This window comes from Cetorhinus maximus, chromosome 3 (genome assembly GCF_964194155.1).
Source record: "Cetorhinus maximus chromosome 3, sCetMax3.hap1.1, whole genome shotgun sequence".
NCBI classification, from domain to species: domain Eukaryota; kingdom Metazoa; phylum Chordata; class Chondrichthyes; order Lamniformes; family Cetorhinidae; genus Cetorhinus; species Cetorhinus maximus.
The window spans coordinates 86008139-86031455 of NC_135881.1; the positions used below are offsets into that span (position 1 = coordinate 86008139).

The window sequence follows — 23317 nt, forward strand, 5'->3', positions numbered from 1 at the left end:
TCCTGCTCCTTGTTTGTATGTCTTCTAGAGCTGTTGACATTTTGGCCACTAGAAACAGCTACTCTTTATTTACTATCAAAACCCTTCAAATGTTTGAATATCTCTTTATCAAATCTCCTCTTGACCTTCTCTGCTCTAAGAAGAACCACCCTGAGTTTTCTCACCTCTCCACTCAAGTCTTTTGTCTCTGGTATCATTCTAGTAAACCTCTGCTACAGTCTCTCATAGGCTTGACAGCTTCTTCAAGTATGATGTCCAGAGTTGAACACAATATCCAGCTGGGACCTAGCCAATGTTTTATAAATGTTTAACATACCTTCCTTGCTTTCATAATTCATAAAGCCAAGGATCCCATATCCCTTTTAACAGCCTTCTCGACTTGCACTGCCACCTTCAAAGATTTGTGTATGCAAGTTTCTCTGTTCCCACACCCTATTTAAAATGCCATGTGTCTGCCCATTTCATTAAGCTGTCTATGTCCCCCTCAAGTCTATTCCTATCCTTCTAACTACTTAGTACATTTCTGAATTACATGTCAATAGCAAATTTTAAATTATTCCCTGTATACCTAAATATAAATCATTAATACACATCAAAAAGAGCAGTGATCCCAACATTGACCCTTGGGAGACATCACTGCACATTTCCCTCCAGACTGGAAAAACGGTTTACACCGCTGTCTGCTTTCTACTAAAAGTAGCTGCACTGGCAGAAATCCTGCCCCATACTAACTTTTATCAAGCTTTATTCAGCTGTCTCTGTGTAATTAGCTTGAGACAGGAATCAAGCTATTCAAACATAAACATGCTGTGTAATTAATAAATATAACCTGAGATTTCAAGGGTATGAGCCCAAAACTTTACAAAAAAAATTTGACCTGAAGTCAAAAAGAGTAGTCTCTCTAGTGATTCTGATGAGATTCAGATAACAATGCTTCAGTAGGTGGTCAGAATAAAAGTGAATGAGAAAGCACAGTTCAGTTTAGAATTTGCATTTATTTTTTTACAATACATAGGCTAATATCTACTGTAAATATAGTATTGTTAATTATATGCTTGAAGAGTTATTAAATAACTTTGGATTGCAATTTAAAAATCTAAAGGTCTTTTAGCTGCTTAAAAATGGGGATAAGATTGAACCAGTAGCTCTTTATTATCCTGGATGTGCCACCAGACAACAGACAAGATGTTAGATTGAGTGTAAACACCCTTGAGGTTGTAAGCAGCAGCACTTACTTACATAAGCAGAATTCAAAAAAAATATACATTGCAGAACAATGATGCAAGATCCAAAAATGAATAGTAATTCAAGTTAATTTTTCAATACGCAACGATATTTTTAAAATCACACTTTACAAGTAATCAAAATAAAATCCACAGTGCAAAATACACACAAGATATTTAAGAATCATATTTGATTTAGTGCATGGGAATTATTGGTTTAAATTATTCTCTGGTCACCAAAATCAGCATCACAAATCAGGTCATTGACAAAAAAAAATTAAAATGCATTCATTTAGCACAAATACACATAACAATGAAAATGCACTTCTTTACAGAAGACATATTATTGATGGTCTTGTTGAAGGACAGTGGCAATCTCCTTTATGTTCTGCCAGGCATATTGGACATGTTCACTTTCGACAGTACGTGCACATATTGCAAACCGGAGGACAAACTTGTCTTGAAGTTGGCAAGGCACTATGTGAATCTTTCTCATCTCATTTACTCTTTTGATGAGATTTTCATTTAGATCGTTTGAACCCTAAACAAAATGAAGTACATAAGAAAGATCTTAATAAAAGTTTTTACTTTTTGATAACAATGCATATTTTAATTCATTGCAGACTTTCCAATGTAGAATCATAAAATCTACAACACAGAAGAAGGCTATTCAGCCCATTGTACCTATGCTCACTCTTTGAGAAAGCAGTCATGCTTCGTCCCACACCCCTGTTTTTTGTCCCTGACCCTGTAAGATCTTCATTCTCAAGTACCTGTCCAACTCCCTTTGAAAATTATTTATGGAATCAGTTTCCACTAACTTTTCATGTTGAGCATTCCAGATTCTGTCAACTGAGTGAAAACATTTCTCCTCATTGCCCCATAGATCTTTTGCCAATTAATTTAAATTTACAAACTTCAGCACCAGGTTTCAGAACTTGAGCAGCAGCTGGTGTCACTGCACTGCATCCGTGAGGTCAAGAGCATTGGAGATGGAGCATTTATAGATGTGGTCACCCTACAGCTTAAGAGAATGCAGGGAAAGAGCAAATGGGTGACCACCTGATCGTTGTCAGGAAGATATAATAATTCTCATAATTTTATTGGAATTTATTGTAAAATAGTGGTATCTGTGTGTGTGTGTGTGTGTGTGTTACTTAATAGGATTAAAGGCAGCTGGTTTGAAGGCATTGATGTAAACATGGTGAACATGGGGAAGTTTAGAAAGTAAGGTGTAAAAGGACATTTGCATTTTTAAATAAACCAGATTAGATTGTTTTCAAAGGAGGGGTGAAATGTGTCACCTAGCCAGGTGAAGTTTAGAAACAGTGTGTTTATTTTTCCCAAAGATTCCTGGTAAAACTTAGTGCTATGACAGATTTTTATTATCAGAAAGGTAAAATCCAAAGGCATAGGCTGTGTAAGGGTAGGCATTTTAAGATCTAACAAGTGTGAAAGGCCTTCGGTATCAATGCCTTAAGCTGCTGTTTTCAAAGAACTGAAGTTAAGAAAACTCACTTTGAATTTGACTGTTTCAAGGTATTGTGTGTCACCTTGCCTGGGACTTTTAAAATCTATGTGCCTTAACAAAAGTGTAACTGGGAGTCAGATTAAGTACGGGATTTAGAAGTTATCATAGTAGTAATTTGTAGGTCTATGGTAGATCTATGTATGTGTTTAAAATAATTTCTCTTATTAATAACCTATAAAGGCTCGGTGGTCTTATTACTACTGAATTCAAGGCATGCATCTCAAAATTTAGACAGATTCAAAACAAGTTGTGGCAGTTGTTTCAAGTTTCCCTTTGGGATTTGAACAACTTAGCATTTACCATCGGCTGTGCCATAACACAGTCAAGGAACAGGCAGGTAGCGCATCTCTCCAATCAGTATTCAATTCTGAATACTGATAACAGCACTGGTTCATCTGGAGAATGCAGCCATCACCAAGTTCATGGCACCATCAGTGGCTCCGCTGTACATAGTGGTACAAGGAAGACTGGAAGATTAATAATGATAAGAGAATTGATAGTTAGCGGAATAGATAAGCATTTCTTCAGCCATAGATGTGAATCCAGGATGGTATGTTGCCTCCCTGATGCCAAAGTCAAGGATGTCACTGAACAACTGCAGAGCACCTAGTCGTGGTCCATGTTGGTACAAACAACATAGGCAGAAAGAGGGATGTGGTTCTGCAGTCAGAATTTAGGGAGCTAGGTAGGAAATTAGCAAGCGGGGCCTCAAAAATGGTAATCTCCAGATTACTCCCAGTCCCATGCACAAGTGAGTATAAAAATAGGAGGATAAAGCAGATGAATGCATGGCTGGAAAGGTGTTGCAGGAGGGAGGGCTTTAGATTTTTGATATATTGAGACCAGTTCTGGGGAAATGGGACCTCCACAGGCTGGCCAGGTTGCACCTAAATGGACCCGGACTGAGTTCCTTGCTCGTGCTATCAGGGAGGGTTTAAATTAGCTTGGCAGGGGTTTGGGAATCAGAGAGGAATACAAGGGTGTGCAATACTGGGAGAGATAGCACTAGAGTAGGGAATAGTAAGTTATTGGGGTCAAAGAAAGGGAGAAAGTAATAAAGCCTAAATCAGGGTTACTGTGTATGTATGTGTATGCACAGAGCGTGGTTAATGAGATTGGTGAGTTACAGGTGCAGATAGCCACGTGGAAGTGTGATGTGGCTATAACAGAGACCTCAAAGAAGGGCAGTACTGGATATTAAATATTCCTGGATACAAGGTGTTCAGGAAAGATAAGAAAGGAAGAAAGTGGGGAGGGATGTCAGTATTGATTAAGGAGAATGTTGCAATTCTAGAGTGGGAGGTTATCCCAGAGAGGTGAATTAGAGAATCCCTTTGGCTAGAACTAAGGAACAAAAATGGTGCAATTACTTTGCTTGGTGTAGTCTATGGGCCATGAATGACTGGGAAGGATGTAGGAGAACATACTTGCAAGGACATTACTGAGAAGTGCAAAAATGATAGGTTTGTTATAATGGGAGGCTTTAATTATCTGAATATAGACTGGGATAATAGTTGCGTAAAGGGCAGAGAGGGGCAAGAGTTCCTAGAGTGTGTTCAGGAAAATTTTCTACAGCAGTATGTTTCCAGACAATGAGAAAGGTGGCACTGCTGGACCTGGTTCTTGGGATTGAGGTGGGTCAAGTGGATCAAGTGTCAGTTGGAGAACACTTAGGGGGCAGTGATTGTTGTATCATAAGGCTTAGGTTGGCTATGGAAAAGGACAAAAAACAATCCAGAGTAAGAATAATTAACTGGGGGAAAGCCAACTTCAATGCGGTAAGAATGGATCTGGGCCAAATAAATTGGAGTCTGAGGTTGGCAGGAAAAACAGTTACTGAATAATGGGCTACATTTAAAGAATATATAGTTCAGACAGAGTCAAGGTACATTCCTCCGAAGGGGGTTAGGTAGGGCAAACAAATCCAGAGCTCCCTGGATGACGAAAGCGATAGAGATTAAGATGAAGAAGAAAACGGGTGTTTATGACAGATGTCGGTGGATAATACAACGGAGAACCAGGCTGAATACAGGTTCAGAGGAGAGGCAAAGAAATAAATAAGAGAAGCTAAGACAGAGTATGAAAAGAGACCGGAGCTAACCTAAAGAGAAATCCCAAAGTCATCTGTAGGTATATAAATAGTAAAAGGTTGGTAACAGGGGGAATGGGGCCAATCAGGGATCAAAAAAGGGATTTGTGCATGGAGGCAGGGACATGGCTGAGATATTAAATGAATACTTTGCATCTGTGTTTACCAAGGAAGAAGGTGCTACCCAGGTCACGGTGAAAGAGGTGGTAATTAATACATCGGAATGGTTTAAAATTGATAAAGGGGAGGTATTGGATAGACTGCCTATGTTTAAAATTAATAAGATACCAGGACCGGATATGATGTGTCAAGGATCCTGAAGGAAGTGAGAGCGAAAATTGCAGAGGCACTGGCCATAATTTTCAGTCCCTGAGACTCAGGAGTGGTGCCAATGTACTGGAGAATTGCAAACATGTTTAAAAAAGGCAACAATAGGTCAGTCAGTTTAACTTCAGTGGTTGGGAAACCTCTAGAAACAATAATTCAGGCAGAACTAATAGTCACTTGGACAAATGCAGGTTAGTCAAGAAAAGCAAGCATGGACTTGTTAAGGGAAAGTCGTGTTTGAGTAACTTGAAGAGGGTTGTTGAGGGTAATGCTGTTGATGTGGTGTATATGGACTTCCAAAAGGCATTTGATATAGTGCTGCACAACAGACTTGTGAGCAAAGATATAGCTCATACAATAAAAGGGACAGTAGAAATATGGATGTGAAATTGACTGAGTAATAGGAAACTGAGTAGTGGTTAATGGATAAAAACAAAAAGCTACTGTGGATGCTGGAAATCCAAAACAAAAACAGATTTACCTGGAAAAACTCAGCAGGTCTGGCAGCATCGGTGGAGAAGAAAAGATTTGACGTTTCGAGTCCAACATGACCCTTCAACAGAACAGAACAGAACAGTTCTGTTGAAGGGTCATGTTGGACTCGAAACGTCAACTCTTTTCTTCTCCACCGATGCTGCCAGACCTGCTGAGTTTTTCCAGGTAATTCTGTTTTTGTAGTGGTTAATGGATGGTTTTCAGACTGGACTGGAGGAAAGTTTTTTGGGGAGTTCCCCAGGGTTCAGTGTTTGGATACTTACTCTTCCTGATTATATCAATAACCTTGGTATACAGGGCAGAATTTCAAAATTTGCAGATGATACAAAACGTGGAAGCATTGTAAACTGTGAGGAGGATAATGTAGAACTTCAAAACACATAGACAGGTTGGTGTAATGGGCTAACAAGTGTCAGATGAAGTTCAATATGGAGAAGTGTAGAGTTATTCATTTTGGTAAGAAGAACTCAGAGATACAATACGCATTACAATACATAACTCGAAAGAGGATGCAGGAGAAGAGTGACCTGGGTGTGTATGTGCATAAGTTAGAGAAGGTGGCTGACAGGTTGAGACAGCAGTTAATAAAGCAGACAGTATTCTAGGCTTCATTAATAGGGGCACAGAGTACAAGAGCAAGGAGTTTATGGGCTGGAAAAAGACCGTTTTACCTGCTGGCCACAATGGTAGCTTTTCACTCTGTATCATCCCAATCCCACCTCATTAATTATGCATTCCCAGGAAACATGCTGTTTCGATCGCGGGTAGGCTCTCATTTGCCCACCATGCCATCACCTTGCCACTTCATCACACTGGGCGCCATATTTAAAGTCCAGCCGCACACACACCTCTCAGTGCTTCCAACCCATGACAGCTGCAAAGAAGACATAGCCCCAAAATGCAAGAAAACTACAGCTTCCCGGTTTAATGACACGTCCCTCAAGTGCCTTTTGGACGGAGTGGAGGGTCACCACGATCTCCTCTACCCCCGCTCTGGCCTCAGGATGGGTAGCAACATCACCAATCCAGCATGGGAGGTGGTGGCAGCGGTGGTCAGTGCCAATACCCTGCAAAAGAGGACAGCCACCGAGTGCCGCTACAGGATGAATGGTCTCATCCGTTCTGCCAGGGTAAGTCACTTTTCTCATCAACTCGCACACTCACAAACCAATCACACATCTATAGGGATCTCACACCTGAAGGGACAACACCTCTAACTCTCACACACCCTCACATCTCCATCAGGCTCATATCCTCTGGAGCTTGTGTTCTCATTCTGTCCATGGCTCCGCTCACCACACAAACATTCCAAGCAGTGTCATGTGTCCTGCTCACACTCTCTCCAACTGTTTTCATGCAGGAGAAGCCTGCTCACATCAGTAGGTAGAGGTCCCAGACCGGGGGGTGGAGTGGCCCACACCAGGCCCCTCACTCACTTTGAGGAGCGTCCCATTGTGCTGACTGGTGAGGATGTGGACTATATCTGAGGTGATGGTGAGGTTGGCTGCAAGCACCCTTGTGAGGATCCTGCACTACATCATCCCTCTCTCAACATTCATGTGAGTGCTCTCTCTCTCTCCTGCTTCTGACTCTGCTGCCATGCACTAATTCTCTCTACTTTGGTTCACAGGGAGCTCTGTCAAGCGACCGGCACCCTCAGCCAGCCAGTCCCTCAGCTCCATCCACATCCTCGCCTCCAGCCAAAAGGACTCCTCCTCCATTGAAGAGTTGGAAATAAGCAGCCTGGAAGACCCATCACAGCGCTCACCCACACCCTCCACCAGCACAGAGACACACACCTTGGTGGGACCTAGATCTAGAGCAGGTTCAGGCTCACAATCTGGTGGTCACCCCACGGACACGTGTCCGCAACAGGAGGAGGCAGATTCAGCCAAGCTCCCTGGCACTCGGAGGACTGATGGGGAAGAGGCATCTGTGAGGTCTGAGGCAGATGACGAGCCTCTGGATTGGCCTTCCTACTCATCCTGGAGTCAGCAGAAGACGTGGGAGCATCACGCGGGGCTGTTGGAAGCCCTCAACAGAGTGGCTCACGAGTTGGAAGTGCGCGTCCGCCTGCTCTCTGATGAAGCGGTGCCCATATGTGCGCGTATGGAGGTGTCCGTGGGGAGGTTGGCAGATGCCATGGAGCCCCTGGTCCAGTAGAATGCGGAAGTGCGTGCAGACCTGCACTCCATTGTGGTAGCCATGGGTGAGTTCCTGCAGTGGCAATGCGAGATGGAAATGGGGCACCTCTGCTTCCCCCCAGGTGCTCCTGCCCCTCAATGAGTCAGGCCAGGGCCCTCAGGCACCCGAAGGGAGGAGGAGTGGCAGCTGGACATCCCTGGGTCATCCACTGAGGAATCTCAGGAACCTCAGAGTCCCCTTTCCCTCTGCTCCCTCAACCTCATCCGCAGAAGTAGCAGCTGGCCCACAGGAGGACAGCCAAAGCAAGCCGGCCTTAGCTCCCCAGAGGTCCCACGCCGAAGTCATGAGAGGCAACAGGTCCAACCATTGCACAGACTGTCTCCACCCCTGCTGTGGATGACAGGGCAGCACCTGGAAGTCTAAGTTAAGGAATTCTGATCGCAGTTGTTTGCACGGGTGAACACATTTTGTCGCTTTACAATCTCAGAATATATATTCACTTTCACTGATTAATGTGTAATAGTGTATTTCGGCTTCATTCACAGGCATTGTGAGTCCTCCCACTGCATCCCACCCACCCCCCTCCCCCTCAACTAGCAGGTCAGCTGCACGCAGCCGGCCCACGAGTGATTCTGGAAGGAGAAGTATGTGTGTGGCAGGGCCTTTCAGAGCCTTGTGCAAGCACTCTCACACACAAGCGGATCTATCCCACATAACACTCATCTCAATGTCCTGAGCATTTTCGATGCTGCCTGCTGGGGTTCGCAGTCAGTTGTCCATCTGAGCTGACCTGCATCTCGGCCCACCCACTGATCACACTCCCATGCAGCAGCTGATCTACCCACCATGACTCTCATTTCACTTTTGATTTAGCCAGCATGGTAGTGCTACAGTTTTTCTTGCGCTGCCCCACCCTTTCCCCTCCCCCAGTCACCCATTTCCTTTCCCCCATCGCTGTCCACCCCCCCTGGCATTACCTTTCATCTCCTCACCATGACCCACCAGCCATAACTCTTTTCTTTCGAGGATATCCAGGTGAATGTGCACATTCCTGCCCTTCCCAAAAATCCCACCCCAATCCACATTAACCTCCCCGGCCTCCTCCTTGCCACCCCCGGGGTCCGTGTCTGCCTCCGAGTCTCCATCAACCACCCTCACTGACCCTTTTACTGATACCATCGCACCTTCATCCTCCCACCCTACCACCTCACTCTGCCCTCGGTCATCCTCACCATCCCTCTTACCACATCCACCCTCAGTTTGCTCCCCAGGAGGCAGTGATAGACTCAACAGAGCCCTCCCCTTTACATTCACCTGGACATACCCCCTCTGGACTCCTTCCCACTTTGGAACTCCTTCCCCTCTTGGAACTCCTTCTCCCCCTCCCCCGTTGGACCTCCCATGGACTCCCTCCCACCCCTTTAGTCCTTTCCCCTTCCTGACTCCTTTCTCCACCCTTACTTCTTCTGCCACCCTCACTCCCTCCCCTCTCTGGATTCCTTCACTTCTCCAGACTCCTTCTATCCTTGACTCCTTCTTCCCCCTGAACTCCTTCCCCTTTCCGGACTCCTTCCCCCCACAGGACTCCTTCCCTTACACCTTCCTCCTCCCTTACACCTACCACCTATGCTGTCTACTCCCCCAATACTCCCTCCTCACCCTATATTCCCATCCTCACACCCCCTGACACCTTCGTCCCCCCCACCTCACCCTTCCGACACCTTCATTCCCCCCTCCCTGCCTCACTCCCCAGAGACTTTCGTTCCACCCCGAGCCTCACCCCTCCAACACCTTTGTTTCCCCCCAACCCCACCTCACCTCCTGACACCACATCATCTCCCATTCGATTCTTGACCTTCCCCTCCCACCACCTCCCCCCCCGGTAGCCCCCCTCTCCCAAACCCATGTACTTTTTTAACCACCTTATCAACTTGCCCTTCCACCTTTAAGGATTTATGTAAATGGAGACCAACGCCTCCTCTGAACTTTTCAAAATGGTGCCATTTATAGTATACTATCTTTCTATATTAGTCTTCCCAAAGTTCCTCACTTCACATTTCTCTGCATTGAACTCCATCTGCCATGTTTCTGCCATTTCACCATCCTGTCTGTGTAATTCTGAAGCCTTTAACTATCCTTATCACTATCTACTGCGTTACCAAATTTCATATCATCTACAAACTTTATAATGCTGTTCCCTACAACCAGGTCCAGGTCATTTATAAACATTGAAAAGAGTAATGGATCCAAACCTGACCCATGGGGAACACCATTGCAAACCGCTTCCCAATCTGAAAAGCTCCAGCAATCCACTTCTGCCCTCTGTTTGCTATCACTGAGCCAATTTTGTATTTGGATTTGGCAAATGCCTTCCGAAAGTCCATATATACAATTCTTGTAGTGCCTTGATCAACTTTTCTTGTTGCCTCATCAAAGAATTCAAATAAGTTTTCCTATTACTTTTACTGTATTCCTCAATCTGGTCAATGCAATTTTAAATTTTACAGTTTATTAATTAATGATAAAATAAAACCAAGAGGACAAGTTTTGTGTTTTTTGGGAAATGTTGTGGCTGTGAGCATTGCTGGGATGGCAGATTTTAAACTACAGGATAATGTATAAAGGGTCTTTCAAGAGGGATGCATGTGATAGCTTTATTGAGAGTGCTTATGCATTGATGGGTGATCACAAGGAAATGTTTGGACACATTGTGAGTAATGAGAGTGAGAGACCCAGGGGAGCAGCCTTCTCAGCTTTTCTCTCCATTCCTGTGGTTATCTGTAGCCTCAAAAATCTAAGTGCTGGTGAGCTTTACTGGCCCCTTTAATTAGAAACCTTTCCTATTACAGAATGGATGTGTCATACTGCCCGTCCTCCATAATCGGTAGGGGAGGCCAGAAGTGGGATGACAATTGGTTTGCTCTGGTAAAGAGCAACAGTTGGGCTCAGAGAGTCAGATTCCAGACTAGAGAATGGTCCTGCAGTTCCGGCAGGGACTAAGATGAGAAGATTCCAACCCATCTATCTGATGCCTACTGCCTCAACGGCAATGCGAATGACTACTATGTCAGCAGCAATGACTCCCTGTAGATCCTCTATTTCTGGGCCTCTTTTGGAATTCATAATGGTGCCAATCATTTGCTTGGCTACTATCCTATTAGCTCAAATGCATTATCTTGTATGCCAGTTGCTCTGAGGGGATGCAATGGGATCATGAGCTATTGTGATAAGGAATAGCCTTTGTATGGGAGTAGCCAGCCATAACAGTGCTCTGGGCTAGTAAACAGTCCTGAAATCTTTGCCTTAAAATGAAAAATGTTAATGGCAGCTTCCCAGGTAACATGCATTCACCTGGCTGATGATACGTTCGATATTGCATATAACCTGCACATTCAATGCGTGTACTCTGATTCTTTAAAGGGACAAGGATGACAACATGGGCCCTGCCATGGCCCCACCGACCCAAAGAAATCATGCCAACCTGTAAAAATTGATCCCCTCTTTTCCAGTGCAATATCCATTGGAAATGAAGTTAATTGGGGCAACTCTGAAACAGTCCAGCTTTAAATTGAATTTAAATCCCCTGATCTCACTTGAAAATAGTCTGTAGATAAGAAATCACGTGTCATTTTAGTAGCTACGTTTAGCATTAGGGATTATGACTCTTAAATTCAAGGAAAGTAATTGACAAGATTGTTATTGTTTCCTTTGTAAATCACAGCCTTCTGATGCACTGGCATCATGGAGAGATTTAAATGCCTTAATCTACAGATGCCTTACAGGGGGTATCTGTGATTGATGATTAATGTCTACAGTGCCTTCCCAATCCGGCATCTCACTGTGCTTCCTTATCAGCTCCTCTAGCTGCCAATCAGAGGGTTGCCCTGGAGAAAGAGTATCTTTGGGGAGTGCCAGAATCAAGGGAGTGACCCTAGTAGAGTATGTACCCCAGCAATAATCCTTTAATCAGCAAAGTTCAGGTTTAGCAGTTCTTAACAAAAAGAATATCCGCAACAAATGAATAAATTAAGCAAAAGCACTAGTCCCTCCAGCAGACTGCAACTCTTTCCCAATTTTACCCACATTACATGTGATCACCATAATGCTGGTTGATCACCTTTCTCCATTCACAATGACGATAATTTTTTTTGGATTTGGCAAGTAGCTTTGCAGCCAGATGCCATTCCTGCCACTTATTATACTCCCCATTTATCCAGGCTGGGGACTATCCCTGATAAAGGCTGGTTTGCCTGTACCAATGGCTGAGTTAATTCATAGTCAACAAGTCCTGGAGTGGGAAATGAACCTGGAGCATTCTGGTTTAGAGGCGGGGTGCTACCTTCTGAGGTACTTACTTACTGCAACTGATATATTGCTATTAATTTTTGAGGGTAACAATCTGATGTTGTGGTTATAAAGCAGTATTACACCCTGTTTCCTTGCTGCAAGAGAATTCTAAGGGTAGAGACAGGTTTTTGGTGGGGACCAGGAACCCCTCTGTATTAAAACCCCTCTGGACTGGCAGAGTTTATAAGCTAAGCCTCTCTACTACATTTTTCTACATTTAGTGCCAATATTGCACTAAAAAATAGTCCTAAACAGAAACATACATTAGAGAAACGTCTAGCCCTGAATCACGCAAAGGCCACAATGTACTTTGCCATTACAACACACTTATATCAGCCAGCTCAGCACAGAGCACATGATAGGTAAGAAGGATGATAAATTTTGCTTTCAAATATTTTTGTGTATTTACATAATTTTTTTAACTCATTCAAGGGATGTGGGCTTAGCTGGCTAGGCCAGCATTTATTGCCCATCCCTAATTGCCCTTGAGAAGGTGAGCTGCCTTCTTGAACCATTGCTTAATGATGATATTTCACGCTTCATGCCAGAATACCAAGGCCTGACCAGGAGATCATTCTCAGCACAAATTGTTTGGGATCATGCTAGATAAAGAAACTCAATATCCAATTTCCTGCTCTGCACTTCTATGATTTGCACCTGTGGAAACAAGTATATGGCCTAGAAATTTAGGCTTCAATGCTAAAGAGGGAAATATAGAATGGAATTATGAAGAGTACTTAATATTAACAGTATTTTTACATACCTTGAGTCTGAAGCACACCAGTCCCAATATGACGTCATTTACAATCTCAAACTGTTCATCTTGACGCACCAAACTCTCAAACTCATGTGCTAGATTCACTTGCTGCAGCAAACACAACACAAATGGATGCTGAGATCCCATTTTTTAACAAACATTTTCTCAGCAAAATTAAATGACGCCTCCCACAACATGAATAAAATTCAACAAATAATGTCACACATTGTCATTGTCTATGTAAATTGAACATGAAAATGTTTATAAATAGGACAAAGTACAGGACAGGCACAACTATCAAAATCAAATTAAATTCTTGTTTTAGCAAATATTTTTAACTAAAATCTTGATTTATTTTAAAAAGACACAAGCGTGGGAGAGAATTTTACAACATTATCAGGTAAATTTCTTCTTAAGTGTGCTCTGCGTGTATCAATTCTTGGGACTGACAGGACAGAAAAAGGGTTGGAGACCCATAAAACATTTCTATCAGGTTGAGGAAAGCGCTTCCTAATAATGATCAAATGACATGGACTAATGTAATAATATAGCCCATGTTTTTCTGGCTTTTATGCTAAATTGATACTATTTTTAAGTGATAGCCATGTAAATTGGTATCCAGGATTGCAAGTGGCTGCATTGTACTTAAATGGCCAATGAAATGGTTTTTAAAGTCTTTTCCATAATACTTTTTAGTTGAAAATAGGCAGATTTTGTGACGGAGAGGATATAGGATCGTAAACTCAGCTTAATACAGTGGCCAGATCTGAAAGTCTTCCTTGTGTTGAAATCGAGGAAATTGTGGACCATCAGAGACTGAACACTGTACAAGCAGTCTGGCGATGCAAAAGAATTGGGAGAGGTGGTGGAGAGGTAAAGCTGGGTGTTGTCAACATATATCCGGAAGAAGACCCCATTTCTGCGAATGATACCACTGAGGGGTAGCATGCAAATGAGGGGGAGGAGGACGAGGCCAGGGATGGAACCTTGCAGTACTCCTGAGTTGATAAATCTGTTGTGGGAGCGAAGTTAGTGCTGGAGATGATGTGGCTACAACTGAATATGTAAGAGTGCAGCCAAGCGAGGGCAGTTAAACCAAGCTGGACAATGGAGGAGGGATGTTGGGTGTGTTGAAAGCTGCAGGTAGTATGAAGAGACATTATGTATCACAGTTGGAGACGATGTAATTTGTGAGTGACTTCAGTGGGGCTCACTTAAGTGCTGTCGGATGGGCAGAACTCTGATAGGAGAGATTCAAGATGAGTTGCAAAAAGAGAGATGTGGATCTGGGAGGCTTCAACATGCTAACTTGGGAGATGAAAAGGAAGTTGAAGATGGCACAGTAGTTAGAGATAACAGGGATGTTTGATGGTGGGTTTCTATGGAGATGGGGTGATGACAGCAGGGGGTGGGGCATGAAGACAATTGCAGGGGAGAGGATATCATTTCCAATATCAGCTTACATGGGGCTAGGAAAGTGAGTTGATTGATCATGTGTTTGGTGGGAATACGATCAAGAGAGCAGGAATAAGATGAATCTGGAAAGAATTGTGGCAGAGCTGATTTCAAGAGTAGGTGATTTGTCTTATTGAGTCGGAGGAAGGGAGAAAGCACTAGTCAGAAATTAGCACCAGTCCTTAACATTTTGACTTAACCTACATTGTAGATGAAAACTGGCTCCATCAAGTTCAGATGGGCTTCTGTAAACATTGTTGGTCAAGGATTTGAAGGAGAGCGTGGTGCAATTGAACAGCAGAAATTATGGGCACAGAGGCATCAATTCACAGATGCTAAATGATTGGTGCATATAGAACATGTTGGAGAAGTGACAGTGCAGAATCAGATGGAGGAAGGAGGCTAGAATTGGATCATAGTACTGTGAGGAGAAGCTGCAAGAAAGGAATAACAGAGGAATAACAGGAAATAACATTGTCAAATCATACCGTATACAGTCTCATGGCTTTAAGCCAATTAAAGTCATGAAATTTGCTAATTATTGTCTACCAATCCTCTCAACAGATGAATCAGTACTCCTCCAGTTTAAATGCCACATGGAGGAAGCACTGATGAATAAGCAAAGATACAGAATGTGCTATGGGAGCAAACAAGCAGATTTCTAAATTACCTAACCTCAAATATTGACCTGGGTTAGGTGGTGAAGATATCAACATGAAGGAATAGTCTATTTGACTTCAACCTTAAAGCAATTCTATCACTGAAACATCGTTCCATGATTGCTTTGATAAGCGTGACCATCATACAAATTTTGTTTTATTCATTCACAGGGTGTGAGCTTCGCTGGCTGGGCCAACATTTATTGCCCATCCCTAGTTGTCCTTGAGAAGGTGGCGGTGAACTGCCTTCTTGAACCGCAGCAGCCCACGTGGTGTAGGTGCACCCACAGTGCTGTTAGGGAGGGAGTTCCAGGATTTTGACCCAGCGAAAATGAAGGAACGGTGATATATTTCTAAGTCAGGATGGTGAGTGACTTGGAGGGGAACTTCCAGGTGGTGGTGGTCATGGGTTTGGAAGGTGCTGTTGAAGGAGCCTTAGTGAGTTCCTGCAGGGCGTCTTGTAGATGGTACACACTGCTACTACTGTGCGTCGTTGGTGCAGGGAGTGAATGTTTGTGGATATGGTGCCAATCAAGTGGGCTGCTTTGTCCTGGACAGTGTCAAGCTTCTTAAATGTTGTGGGAGCTGCACTCATCCAGGCAAGTGGGGAGTATTCCATCACACTCCTGACTTGTGCCTTGTAGATGGTGGTCAGGCTTTGGGGAGTCAGGAGGTGAGTTACTCGCTGCAGGATTCCTAGCCTCTGACCTGCTCTTATAGCCACAGTATTTATATGGCTAGTCCAGTTCAGTTTCTGGTCAACGGTAACCCCTAGGAGATTGATAGTGGGGGATTCAGTGGTGGTAATGCCATTGAACATCAAGGGGCGATGGTTGGATTCTTTCTTGTTGGAAATGGTCATTGCCTGATGCTTGTGTGGCGTGAATGTTACTTGCCACTTGTCAGTCCAAGCCTGGATATTATCCAGGTCTTGCTGCATTTGGACATGGACTGCTTCAGTATCTGAGAAGTCGTGAATGGTGCTGAACATTGTGCAATCATCAGCGAACATCCCCACTTCTCACCTTATGATTGAAGAGAGGTCATTGATGAAGCAGCTGAAGATGGCTGGGCCGAAGACACTACCCTGAGGAACTCCTGCAGTGATGTCCTGGAGCTGAGATGACTGACCCCCAACAACCACAACCATCTTCCTTTGTGCTGGGTATGACTCCAACCAGCGGAGAGTTTTCCCCTTGATTCCCATTGACTCTGGTTTTGCTAGAGCTCTTTGATGCCACACTTGATCAAATGCTGCCTTGATGTCAAGGGCAGTCACTCTCACCTCACCTCGGGAGTTCAGCTCTTTTGTCCATGTTTGAACCAAGGCTGTAACGAGATCAGGAGCTGAGTGGCCCTGATGGAACCCAAACTGGGCATCAGTGAGCAGGTTATTGCTAAGCAAGTGCCGCTTGATAGCACTGTTGATGACTCCTTCCATTACTTTACTGATGATCGAGAGTAGCTTAATGGGGTGGTAATTGGCCCGGTTGGATTTGTCCTGCTTTTTGTGTACAGGACATACGTGGGCAATTTTCCATATAGCTGGGTAGATGCCAGTGTTGTAGCTGTACTGGAACAGCTTGGCTAGGGGCACAGCAAGTTCTGGAGCACAAGTCTTCAGTACTATTGCCGGAATATCACGTGGAGTGAATCGAATTGGCTGAAGACTGGCATCTGTGATGCTGGGGACCTCCGGAGGAGGCTGAGATGGATCATCCACTCAGCACCTCTGGCTGAAGATTGTTGCGAATGCTTCAGCCTTATCTTTTGCACTCCTCCATCATTGAGGATGGGGATATTTGTGGAGCCACTTCCTCCAGTGAGTTGTTTAATTGTCCACCACCATTCACGATGGATGTGGCAGGACTGCTGAGCTTAGTTTTGATCTGTTTGTGGAATCGCTTAGCTCTGTCTATCACTTGCTGCTTATGCTGTTTGGCACACAAGTAGTCCTGTTTTATAGCTTCACCAGGTTGACACCTCATTTTTAGGTATGCCTGGTGCTGCTCCTGGCATGCCCTCCTGCACTTTTCATTGAACCAGGGTTGATCTCCTGGCTTGATGGTAATGGTAGAGTGGGGGATATGCCAGACCATGAGGTTACAGATCGTGTTCGAGTACAACTCTGCTGCTGCTGATGGCCCACAGCGCCTCATGGCTGCCCAGTCTTGAGTTGCCAGATCTGTTTGAAATCTATCACATTTAGCACAGTGGTCGTGCCACACAATACGATGGAGGGTATCCTCAATGTGAAGGCGGGACTTTTGTTTCCACAATGGTGTAGTGGTCACTCCTACCGATACTGTCACGGACAGATGTATCTGTGGCAGGCAGGTTGGTAAGGATGAGGTCAAGTATGTTTTTCCCTCTTGTTGGTTCCCTCACCACCTGCCACAGACCCAGTCTAGCAGCTACGGCCAGCTCGGTCAGTAGTGGTGCTACTGAGCCACTCTTGGTGATGGACATTGGAGTCGTCCACTCAGAATGCATTCTGCACCTTGCCATCCTCAGTGCTTTTCCAAGTGATGTTCAACATGGAAGTGCACTGATTCATCAGCTGAGGGAGAGCCGTACGAAGTAATCAGCAGGAAGTTTCCTTGCCCATGTTTGACCTGATGCCATGAGACTTCTTGGGATCTGGAATCGATGTTGAGGACTCCCAGGGCAACTCCCTGCTGACTGTATACCACTGTGCAGCCACCTCTGCTGGGCCTGTCCTGCCGGTGGGACAGGACATACCCAAGAAGGGTGTTGGTGGAGTCTGGGAAATTATAAGGTATGATTCCGTGGGAATGACTATGTCAGGCTGTTGCTTGACTAGTCTGTGAGACTGGATGAGATACACCCAAGGCTGTTAGGAGATGCAAGGGAGGACCATCATTTTTCAATCCTCTCTTGCTGTCGGTGTTGTGCCAGAGAACAAAAGCACTGCCAATGATGTACTATTATTTAGAAATTAAGGAGGAGATAGCCTGAGTAATTACAGGCCAATCAGCTGAAACTTGGTGGTGGGCATATTATTGGAAAAACTTCTGAAAGACAGTATAAATCATCATTTAGAGGGGCACAGGTTAATCAAGAACAGCCAGAATAGATTTGTTAAAGGAAGTTGGAGTCTGACTAACTTGATTGAATTTTTTGAGGAGGTAACAAGGGGGATCGATGAGGATAGTGCATTTGATGTAGTCTACATGGATTTTAGCAAGACTTTTGACAAGATTCTGCAAGACAGACTGCTCAGAAAATTAAAAACTCATGGGGAATTTTGATCCAAAATTGGCAAGTGTTAGGGAGCAAATGGTGACGCATGTTTGTGTGACTGGAAATCTGTTTCTAGTGGCATTCTGCAGGACTCAATACCTTGCTGTTCATAGTAAAAAGAAAGACTTGCATTTAAATAACACCTTTCTCAACCACTGGATATCCCAAACTGCTGTACAGCCAATGAAGTATTTTGGAAATGTAGTCACTATTGCAACATGGGAAATGTGACAGCCAACTTGTACCTCGCAAACTCCCACAAATAAAGGCCAGATAATTTATTTTTTGTGTTGCTGATTGACGAAAGATAAATATTGGTCAGCACACTGGGAATAACCCCACTGCTCTACATCAAACTAGTGTCATGGGATTTTTTTTAATATCGGCACAAGAGGACAGATGGTTTAACATCCCATCTGAAAGATAGAACATCCAACAGGACAGCACTCCCTCAGTAGTGCACTGGAGTGTCAGTGTAGATTTTTGTGCTGAAATTCTGGAATGAGGCTTGCACCCACAATTTCTGACTTGGAGAAGAGAGTGCTATCAACTGAGCCACACTAACACCTAACATAAAGCAAATATTTAGAGTTAAATGTGAGGGACATGATTAAGAAGTTTGCAGAAAATAAGAAGAGTTGGAGTGCAGTTGGTAGTTGGAAGGGAAATATATAAACGGGTTAGTCAGGTGGGCAGAAAAAAAGCAATTGGAGCACAATCTGGAAAAGTGTGAAATAAGGCATTTTAGGAGGACAAACAAGGCAAAGGAATACATAATAAATGGTCAGAAACTGAGAAATATACAGAAACAGAGAAACCTTGGCGTGTATGTCTACAGATCCCTGAAGGTAGCAAGACCGGTAGATAAAGTGCTCAAGAAAGCATATGGGATGAAGAGTATAAGGGCAGTGATGTTATACTAGATTTGTATAAAACACTTGTTAGACCGCAGCTAGAGCACTGCGTACATTTGTGGTCACCACATTACAAAAAGAATGTGATTGCACTGGAGAGGGTAGAGAGGACAATTCTGAAGATGTTGCCAGGAATGGTGCATTTTAGCTATGAGAAAAGGTTGGATAAGCTGGGGTTGTTTCCTTTGGAATAGAGGAGGCTGAAGGGAGATTTAATTGAGGTGTATAAAATTATGAGGGGCCTAAGTAGAGTGGATAGGAAGGATCTCTTTCTGTTAACAGACAGACCAACAACCAGGGGCATAGATTTAAAGTAATTGTTAGAAGGGTTAGAGGGGAGTTGCGGAAAGATTTTCTTTCACCTAGGAGCTGGTGGAGATCTGGAACCCACTGCCTGAAAGTATGGTAGCAATAGAAACCGTCATCACTTTTAAAAAATACTTGGATATGCACTTGATACAAAGCTACGAACCCAGAGCTAGAATGTGGGATTAGGCTAGATGGCTCTTTTTCATAAGGGTGCAGTTCTAAAGTGGGTTCAGGAACAGAGGGACCTGGGGGTTTATATGCACAAATCATTGAAGGTGGCAGGACATGTTGCGAAAGTAGTTAATAAAGCTTACGGGATCCTGGGCTTTTTAATAGAGGCTACAAAAACAAAGAATTTATGATAAACCTGGATAAAACATTGGTTCGACCCCAACTGAAATACTATGCCCAGTTCTGGGCATCATACTTTAGGAAGGATGTGAAAGTATTAGAGAGGGTGAAAATAAGGATCCACAAGAATGGTTCCAGAGATGAGGTTCAGTTATGTGGATAGGTTGGAGAAGCTGGGGCTGTTCTCCTTGGAGAAGATTAAGAGGAGATTTGATAGAGGTGTTCAAAATCATGAGGGGCCTGGATAGGGAAATGTTGTTCCCATTAGTGGAAGAATCCCGGGCCAGAAGATATCAATTTAAGGTAATTGGCAAAAGACGTAATGGCAACATGAGAAAAAATGTTTTTATGCAGCAAGTGTCAAGAATTTGGAATGCAATGCCTGAGAGTGTGGTGGAGGCAGGTTCAATTAAGGACTTCAAAAGAGAATTGGATAATTATCTTCTGAAAAAGGTTGCAGGACTATGGGGAAAAAGGGGGCTAGTTAGCTCAGTTGTATAGACGGCTAGCATATGATTCAGAATAACACCCAGAATGCAGGTATAATTCCTGTTCAGGCTAAGGTAGACTTGGAACTTGCCTCTTCATCCTGCCCCTGAGAGTAGGAGGCAATGGCAAACCAATGACAAAAACTGACAAGAAAATGGCTCAGGATGAAGCATTAGCAGACAATGAGTCAAGGACCTGCCTTTGGGCAGAGCACATGAATGAATGAATGAATGAATGAAATGAATGGCAAAAAGGAGGGGGAATGGGACAAGGTGAATTGCTTTTGCAGAGCTGGCACAGACTGAGCGGCCTCCTTATATGCTAACCATTTTATCTTTCTATGTTAAGACATTTATCTTCATAGCAAGGATACCTATCCTCCAACATATAGTGTGGCACTGCTGTGGTGCTCAGTCTGATGATGTGAAGCCAGATCTAGCAGCCCAAAACTTGGCATCGATGAGGTGCTGGTGGTAGCACAATGTGTAACCTTATGGTCTGGTACATTCCTCATTTCTCCACCATCATTAAGGAGTAGCGTTCACAGAATCACAGGTTCAGTGGAAAGTATAGAAAGGTACATCTGGAGCAACACCAGTCCCACCTTACAATGAGGTAGCAACTTAGTGAAACTACAATACGGGGCTACCTGTATGCAAGCAACAAAAAGGGGAGATGATGGTGTTGTGGTAATATCAATGGACTAGTAATCTAGGGGCCCAGTCTAATGCTCCGGGGACATGGGCTCAAATCCCACCACGGCAACTGGTGGAATTTGAGTTCCGTTAACAAATCCAGAATATAAAGTTATTCTCAGTAATGGTAGCCATGTGACCATCATCAATTGTTGTAAAAACCCATCTGGCTCGCTGGTGAAAATCTGCCGTCCTTACCTGGTCTGGCCTACACGTGATACCAGACCCACAACAAAGTGGCTGACTCTTGAGTGCCCTCTGAAATGGCCTAGCAAGCATTATGGATGGGCAATGAATGCTGGCCTTGCCAGCAACACCCACACCCCATGAAAGAATAAAGAAAAAAAAGTAACAAAAGCAGTGGGTTATAGACAGAGTTAAGTGGTTCCACAACCAACTGATCATAACAATGCTCTGGGGCTGTAGCATATCCCAGTGAAGAGTGGTAGTAGACAATCAGTCACATCATAGGAGCATGCAGCTCCATGCCCATCTTCAACAATGGAAAGATCCAGCACACGAGTGTAAAAGAAAACGCTGAAATGTTTTTAAATGGCTTCATACAAAAGTACCCAATTGACGATCTCATTTCTGCTCTTCCCAAGGTCCACACCATTATGGATGTTTTTATCGAGCTAATGTGGTTCATTCTAGATAACATTCAGAAAGAGCAGGTTGCACTGGACGGAATAAAGGTTATGGACTCTGATAACATATCCTAGCTGAAGTGCTGATGATCTGTACCCTAGAATTAGCCCGCTCCCTCCTTCACCCCTACCTGAGCAAATACAGTGCAGCCATAATAAAAGCAAAAATTGCTGGAAATACTCAGCAGGTTGGGCAACATCTGTGAAGAGAAACAGAGTTAATTTTTCAGGTCAAGATGACCTTTCATCAGAACAATTTCAGTGCAGCTATTGAAGCTGAATAGAGCTGGACAATACCTAAATGTGGCCTATTCATAGAAAAGGACAAATATAACCCAGCCAATTAAAATCCTATCATCCTTCCATTCAACTTCCACAAAGTGATGGATGAAAGGAGTCATTAACATTATCATAAGCAGCACCACACAATGCAAAGGTTCTACTCATCGCGACAAGCTTTGATAAAGGCTGCTGGTGGACACCTTTGCCCTGTTCCCTAGATGGTGGGACTGTCCTATGAAGAGAGATTGGGGAGACTAGGCCTGTATTCTCTAGAGTTTCAAAGAATGAGAGGTGATCTCATTGGAACCTACAACATACTTAAAGGGATAGACAAGGTAGATGCAGGTAAGATGTTTCCCCTGGCTGGGGAGTCTTGAACAGGGGACACAATTTCAGAATAAGGGAGAAGCCACTTGGGATCGAGATGAGGAAAAATTTCTTTACTCAGAGGGTTGCGAATCTTTGGAATTCTCTACTCCAGAGGTCTGTAGAAGCTCAGTCATTGAGTATATTTAAAGCAGAGATTGACAGACTTAAATACCAATGACATAAAGGGATATGAGGATAGTGTGGGAAAGTGGCATTGAAGTGGATGATCAGTCATAATCGTATTGAATGGCTGAGCAGGCTTGGTGGGCTGAATGGCCTGGTCCTGCTACTATGTTCCTATATTAAGCCTTTCTAAAAACATGCATAACTTTTCCTCTTTATACCTTGGGAAAGAATGCCTGGAAGATTATTATTTTTCATTCTTTCATGGGATGCAGGCATTGCTGGTGAGGCCAGCATTTATTGCCCATCCCTAATTGCCCATGAGAAGGTGGTGGTGAACCATCTTCTTGAACCGCTGCAGTCCCTGTGGTGTAGGGAGGGAGTTCCAGGATTTTGACCCAGCGATGGTGAAGGAATGGTGATATATTTCCAAGTCAGGATGGCGAGTGGCTTGGAGGGGAACTTCCAGGTGGTGGGTGTTCCCATATGTCAGTTCTCCCACCGTTTGCTAGAATCCCAACTACTTTTTAGCTCTTAAAATATGTTGAGCTTTCCATTAGGTATTCCACATAAAATTTCTTTGATTCATACATACACTCCATTAGTGGCTACATGAGACAGGAAGAAAAGGATTCCTGTAGTTTTGATCCAAGTTTAGTACACAGAGATATAATGTGGCACAGATTTATAGTATATTTTGCAGGCACTTTCTATATTGTATCTAAGTGTCATTTTTGGTCACCTACCTTACGGATATGTTCCTGAAGTCCTTTTACTCCATACAATCTGAACACAAACCACATTTTCAGAGAACGGAATCTACGTCCGAGGGGGATCTGCCAGTGC

The 23317-nt window shown here is 43.8% G+C and overlaps 1 protein-coding gene across 2 annotated transcripts in view; it reads right to left on the reverse strand.

Moving 5' to 3' along the window:
- Positions 1–977: 977 nt before the first annotated feature.
- ddc (dopa decarboxylase) overlaps positions 978–23317 on the reverse strand; it is a 184231-nt gene continuing 161891 nt past the window's right edge. For both annotated transcript variants that reach the window (XM_078538627.1, XM_078538626.1), the window contains 3 exons: positions 23218–23316; positions 12921–13022; positions 978–1764 (listed from right to left, as the gene is read on the reverse strand). In XM_078538627.1, the coding sequence (XP_078394753.1) occupies positions 1567–1764; positions 12921–13022; positions 23218–23316 (399 nt within the window). In that variant the 3' untranslated portion in view covers positions 978–1566. The remainder of the gene's footprint in view (positions 1765–12920; positions 13023–23217; position 23317) is intronic.